This window comes from Balaenoptera physalus (genome assembly GCF_965194825.1).
Source record: "Balaenoptera physalus genome assembly, chromosome: 6".
NCBI classification, from domain to species: Eukaryota; Metazoa; Chordata; class Mammalia; order Artiodactyla; family Balaenopteridae; genus Balaenoptera; species Balaenoptera physalus.
Window position 1 is genome coordinate 117,877,118 of NC_138885.1, and position 6,922 is coordinate 117,884,039.

Below are 6,922 nucleotides of genomic sequence, written 5' to 3' on the forward strand. Positions count from 1 at the left end.
TCTACCCTGGTTCTCAGTTTTGCCTTATTTTAATCCTCAATCAGTGTTACAGTGATCATGACTGAGAGGTGACACATAGGTAAGTACACCTGGCTTTATATATTTCTAAAGAGCACTTTACTCAGTTTCTTGGACTTTTAAGAACCTTTCTGGGTTGCAAGTTACCTTCATTTCATTTCACATTACGCAGTGTTACTGTTTTAACTCTTAAGTTTTATTACTTTAATACACTAAAACAACAACAACAAAAAAGGCTGAGAAAAAAGGTAGTATTCCAAAGAAGCTCACATAATGTCAACAATAAATTCTGTTCCTATATGCCATGCATTTGGAATTTACAGTCCTACTCTCTATCAATACTCATTTTTAAAACCTTGGACAACTCAATTTATACCTAAGAGAAGAATTCCTACACTACCTAACTCAGAACATGGTGAGAATCAAATGAAATGCAAGAGCAATCTATATACTACAGCCTATTTTAGACCCTTATTAATATCGCTTTTTTGTTCAAGCCACTGTTGGCTCTCACCTGAGCTACCGCACCAGCCTCCTAACTGGTCTCCCTCTCTGCTTCCTTCCACCCTTACAGTCTATTCTCACACAGTAGCTGGTCTGATCTCCCTCCGCCCTCTCTACCCCCCTTCCCTTTTTCTAAGAATTAACATCATTCCCCTGCATATAATCCTTCAATGGTTTCCCATTACAATTAGACTAAAATTCATATTTTTTGGTCAAGGCCCACTAGGCATACAAGGTCTTAATCCCCCATATTCCTCCTGGCATTCATTCACTCAGCTGCAGCCACCCATCTTTCTGTCCTTGGCACGCATCAAGCATATTCCCTTCTTAGGAACTGCACAGAAGCCTCTTCTCCCACAGCCTCACACGGCTCTCTTAGGACTGCTCATGGGTCGCTTAAGGAGAGAAGCTGTCTTTAACCACCCCTTGTAAAACTGTCCTCCTCCCCAGCCCATTACCTTCATTTTCTTTCTTAGTGTTCTCACTACCTGATGTTATTCTTGTGTCGTCAGCCCCCAGGCACCTCTAGAAAGTAAGGACCTGAGTTAGGATACGGGTTTTGTCTTGTCTAACCACTGTTTGTCCTGCCTCTGGAATGGTGCCTAATAATCATGTTTCAGTGTACCCAAAACCAGTTAAGGTTTTCCCAATTTTCCCACATCATCTAAGATTTCTTCTAATGCTGTCTTTTGATGTGTCTGTCACCTAGGACCAGAGTTAATTTCAGATCTCTTAGAGTAGTAGTTTAGTTACTCAGAATCAAAGACACAAGACAGGTTACCAAGAACCACGAAAACCTAAAAGAGGAAATCTAATGTTCAGTGAAAAATCAATGGTAACTTTAATTTGGAAAAAGAACATTTAATGTTAAAATACCTTTACTACAAAATGACTCACCCTATGAATTTAATTAAGTCGTAAGACAAAGTGTACAATCAGAATGCTATAGGGAAGTATCAATACAATGCATCAGTTTTTATCTGTGTCCCCTGAATAAAGCATTATAATGGGATTATAAAAGATGCTCAACCATAAAGGCTGGGTAAATGAATTATGCTCCAAGGTTATTCGATGGCCCAGTAAACAGTTGGTAAAAGGCAGGCTGTAGAGCTATGCGCAGTTGCATGGAAAGACATCACCCTGGAGCACTCTCTAGGTGTCAGCACGGTTACAGGAGCTTCATGTCGTTACTTTTCTTTATAACAAAAAGTTACAAAGTGGCACATAAAGAACAATCCCATCTTTGTAAAATAAACACAATGTTATGTTTATATGCATACAAAAGGTTCAGGAAGAATCAACACCAAAATATTAATAAAAATTCTGGATATTCTGAGTGTGAGTGAAGGACTTTTCTGTGTTTTCTCAATCTTTCACATCAAATGTTCATTAATACTGTCACCAAAAAAAGGAAAGATCTGTTGCTCAGAGGTTTTTCCACATCATATTGCCAATTCCTTCCCTACCCACTCTTCAGGGGGATGGGAGGTAGGGGTCACTTGAGAGAGCACCTTTCACCAGAAAATTAGCAAAGCTCCTAAGGTCAGAACATAAAGGCTGTATGAAAAGTTGATGAATAAAAATAAAATCAGATAATAGGACCGTAGCATCTTCTTTTCTATTATGACACTACCATCAGTTATATTAGATATACCGTTAAAGACAAAGTAGTAAAAAATTCTTTTGAGTCTATCTGAAATCTATACTACGTTCTTAGGAGTTACTTTTTTGAGATGGCTTGAAGAAATCATGTTCTTCTCCAATGTTTCTGAAGAACAAGACAGAGCATCATTTATGTACGATTTTCTCTAAGTAACCAAATAATTCTTCACTGTAGAAAAGCCAAAATGTTTTATATCTGAGTAGGTATTTCTCAGTTTCCAGGGAAACTGATACAAAATTGTCTGAAATAAAGACATGAAGAGCAAACTTCCAATGTGCCTGTACTTTATATTTGGTGTTCTGACCTTGTTTCTATGGAAACTTAATTAATAGGCAAATGCTGAAATTGAGGTTTCTCTTATCACTTTATCGAATGCCCCCCCAAAAAAGACAAATTGAAATGAAATTTTAACAATCATGTTAAACATAAAAAGGTAAATTCTGTACTCATGAACTCTATTTTTCCAGTTCCTGATTTAGCACTCCTTCCTTATCATACATAGTCGTATGCTAAATGCTTAGTACCTTACCTGCCCGCTTACCAGCTTCCCCTAATGTCCCTCTGTCCAGGGCATTCTCGGCTTCAATTGGATTTCACCAGAACAAACTCTTTAAATTATATCAACGTGTTTACCTGACTGATAAATTTAGGCTATTTCATGACTTCTACTTTTATTCATATCCATTGCAATGTATGTACAGACAGAGAATGGAGAGGTAAATGTTGCTTCTGAGTTGTGTACAATAAACTGGAATGGCAATAATCAAAACTGGAGTATGCTGAGATAGGCCTAACTTATGGATAAATTATAATAAAATATAAGGTGCACTCTAAACAGTTTCTTAAGCATCCCAAGAACTGAATTTGGCATATCTACCACCTCCCAAGTCTGTCTCTTTTGTTCAGTAGCTGTGTTACACAGTCATTTCAGATCTCTAAGTCTTGGCTTCTTCATCGGCAACAGAGGGAGAATATATACGGGCCTTATTTGTAGATGGAAGGGCCGAGTGAAATACACAAGAAAATGCATTGTAAATCTTAAAAGAATTCTATAAAGGTCCAATTTTCGTCTCTCATCCTACACTAGCCAACTACTAACTGTTTTTAAAAATCATTTAGAGGCTTACCTTATAGCAACAAGCAGAGCAGTTTTCACAAGTACTTACATGCTTTGTGTTTAAAGCTACAATTAATTCACATAATTTGTTCATTCTTTCACAATATCTAACGATTCTGAAAAGGGAGTACTTTCCACTTACAAAGCCACGTCCATCATAAGGGTGAATCCACAGGCTTCATTATTCTAACTTTTAAAGAAATTAAATAAACCCAACTAAAATTTAAATAGAAGAGCTGTAAGACATTTCGTCTATGAAATAATGAAATAATCTCTGGCATTTAAATGAAACAAATGGGCCAGTGGGGCTTTAACATCTTTATGATACAATGTTTTATACTTCAAAGAACAGTCTTTATTAAAGTGCCACTATGCTACCCAGAATTTTTTTTTTTTTTAACCTAGAGCTATCCCTTTCCAAAATTCTAGAGGCAAAAATCAAACATTTCCTCTCTTCTCTCTCTCCTCTCCTCCCCGACAACACCCACCCCCAGCCACTTAGTCTACAGAACTTTTACCTGAACATTCCTAAAGTTAAATAGTATTCTACTGGGGGGGGGGGCGGAGGAGGAGGGAGCCATGGAGACATTTTTCTGCAGGATGGATGTGGTATGTTAACTCCCAAACCTTTATATTACAAATTACAATCTGAATTTGTTTTTTCTCCTTTGAAACTTCTGTCCAGCAGTCTCAGGAACCACCTCACCCCTCCCTTAGAACAGGCAACGTGCAAAAGAAGTCGGTTAAGGCTGTGCAACTGAAGACATACTTGTGTCAAAGTGGGAATTTAAAAGTAATCAGAACTCCATGGGGTCTCCTTTGGTAAAGAAAAAAAACCCAACAACTATTCTCTGCAGCCGTGGCAGTAACGTTTCACACCGTTCACAGTTATTTTAAGCCCCTCTCCCACCATTTTCTTTCCTATCGTGTTCAAATTATAGTTAGAAGGGATAAAGTAGCTTCTATCAGGGCGACTGAAAACATTAAAATCCAAAGAATTTTAGTTAAGAACACCACACTGACTCTGTCCATCTCTATTTTGAATTTAAATGACAAATCCTCTAATGTTTGTCTTAATTGTCTCGAGTATCAACTACCTTAAGGAATAGAAATCTGTCATCAGGCCCTTACCTAGTTCCTTCGCTTAGGTACCATCTGGATAGGGAGACGGGATGGATACGCCGAAGTTAGAGTATTTAAGTTTGCATTAAGAAAAGAGAGACTACACCAGAAAGTCTCTGCTAAGTCCCACGAGATGTTAAATAGAACCACGAACAGGAAGGGCCGCGGATTGGAGGGTCTCAGGCCGGGCTGGGAAATGGGAACGGGGGAAAGAATTGGGCATTCGGGTAGGGAAGAGGGAAGGAGACTGGCCGGACGCGACTGGTAAAGAATAAGGGGTGGGGACGCCAAGCAGAGCCAGCCTTCGTCCCCGGTGCCCAGCCCTGGGAGAGCCAACTCCGGGCAAGAAGGAGCCCTAGGCGGCGTCTCCCTCCCGGGGGACCCTGGGGGCGGCGGAGGCCAGAGGTAAGCCCGAGAGCAGACGGCGCCGACCCCGCGAGGGGCGAGGAGCGCCCGCCGCTTCTTACCTTCGGGCATCTCCCGGTCGCTGATGTGCTGCAGGTGGTGGCCTTCGCCACCTGCGAAATCCAACTCGGCGGGTTCCACGGTAGCCGCCGCCGGAGCTACTGCCACCGCATTCCCGGCCGCCGCCTTGTAGACCTCAGACTCGCAGTCCGGCTCCGCTGACCCCCTGCGCCGGCCCGACTTGGGGCTGGCATTGGGGGACAGGCAACAACACAGCGAGTTCCCCATGGGGCGCCTTCACTCCTCGCCGCCGCCGCCTCCGCTCGTCCCCCGACTCTGCCGAGCACAGAAGCCGCCCCCTCCCCCAACAATGGCGCGGCGGGCACTGGCAGCCCCGGGCTATGCCGGGGCTGTGCCGCACATGCAGACGCGACTTCGCCCGCCGCTCTCCTGTCCGCCCAGCCGCCGGGGCCCCGGGCAGGGGTACGGCCCCGGCCGCACCCCTGCCCAGCCGCTGGGCCCCGGGCAGGGGTCCGGCCCCGGCCGCACCCCCGCCGCTGCCTCCCCGGAACCAACTAGTCTGTGAGGGCGGTGACCAGACCCGCTTATTTAAAAGGGCTGGGAACCAGACAAGCGCTGAGACGCGCAGCCACTGAGGGAGAGAGCGCAGCCGGAGCTCCTCCTCCTTCCGCTGCCACCTCCCGACTGAAAGTAGCTAGCCCGGCCGGCCCTTGCCTACCGGAATGTGTCCTTCGGTTACCTGGTTACGACGGACCAATCACGACCAGAGTTCCCTCCACGCGCCCTCCTCAGAGCGCAGGCATGTGACTCACAATGCCCCGCCCCCGCCCGCGGCTGCCCCGCCCCCCGAGCGGCGCGCCCCAGACTCTGGTTTCCATTCATCTCTCGCGCTCCGAGCTTTCCGGTCCTGCGGGAAGCGCCGCGGGAGTTTGTTAATCGAAGCCGTCCTGAGTCAGTGGGCTCTGTAGAAAGCCCCTGTTCGTAAAATGCCAGTTCAGTTAGCAACTCGCTTTCACTGGGTCCACAGTTGACTCATTTGATGTATTGCTCAACGAACTTAGTTTCACCCCAATTTTTGACCGTTTTTTATAACTGAATGCTCCTCCTGTCTTGCCTTCCAAAGAGTGTTAGTTTCCGCCTACAGTTTAACCATAGCAACCCCCGGGGCCCTGGTCCTACTCTCAATAAAGAGCTGTGGCTGTGTCTTGAATGAGACTCGAGGACACGTCACCCCTCCACTTCCTCATCAGCAAATTAGGGACCAAACTCCCCCCTCCCACCTCTGAGGCGCTGGGATTCAGCAACTCGCTTTTCTCGCCTGTTGCTCTCTTCCACGGCAGGAGTTTCCAGGTTTCCCTACTTTAGCCAACAACAACGCATAAAGCACGATTTTCTCATACAAACTTGAGAGTCACAAAGTGAAGTACCACGGTCTTGATTTGATGAAGATGATAACGATAGTTAACATTTGGCAAACACTATGCGCCCGCCCCCGTTCCAAGTGAGGTACTCATTTAACCCTCGGGAACAAAATCCGCAGAAACCTTCATTTTACAGATTTTACAGACGCTAAGTCACGTTCCCAAGGTCACATGATTGCTCAGGGGTGTGGCCAGGATTTGATCCCTGATTGTGTGGATCCCCAAAGGCACCTTATTGTGATCATCAGAAAATAAAGGTCGAAGTCAAATTTGGTTGGAAGTGGCATAGTGTATCAGGATTTTCTTTTTTTAAGGAGGAACAATTTTTTGATGTGGATTTTAAAATACTTTCCCTTCATTCAACATTGATTAGTCCCTCCTACATGCCAGGCACCCGTGTGTGAAAAATAGTCCTGCCCTCAGTGACCTCAGGCACGGTGAGAAAACAAAGGCTTAGAAAGCCCAACAGTCTGAGGTCACACTGCTGCAAAGTACTTAAACCTGAAATTCAAACCTAGATCTATTAACCCCAAGTAGATGCTGGGGTAAAGAGCTTGGTTTTCTTCCCAGAAACATGAGAGCCATTGAATGTTGTGAAGTTAAGGAGTCACTATCAGGTGGTTTGTAGTGAGGTCACGCTTGAGAATAAGT

At 44.6% G+C, this 6,922-nt stretch overlaps 1 protein-coding gene across 2 annotated transcripts in view; it reads right to left on the bottom strand.

The window, feature by feature from the left end:
- LOC309663062 (cyclin-Y-like protein 1) overlaps positions 1-5,132 on the bottom strand; it is a 34,342-nt gene extending 29,210 nt beyond the window's left edge. For both annotated transcript variants that reach the window (XM_082466373.1, XM_082466372.1), the window contains exon 1: positions 4,892-5,132. In XM_082466373.1, coding sequence (XP_082322499.1) covers positions 4,892-5,117 — 226 coding nt within the window. In that variant the 5' untranslated portion in view covers positions 5,118-5,132. The remainder of the gene's footprint in view (positions 1-4,891) is intronic.
- Positions 5,133-6,922: the final 1,790 nt, after the last annotated feature.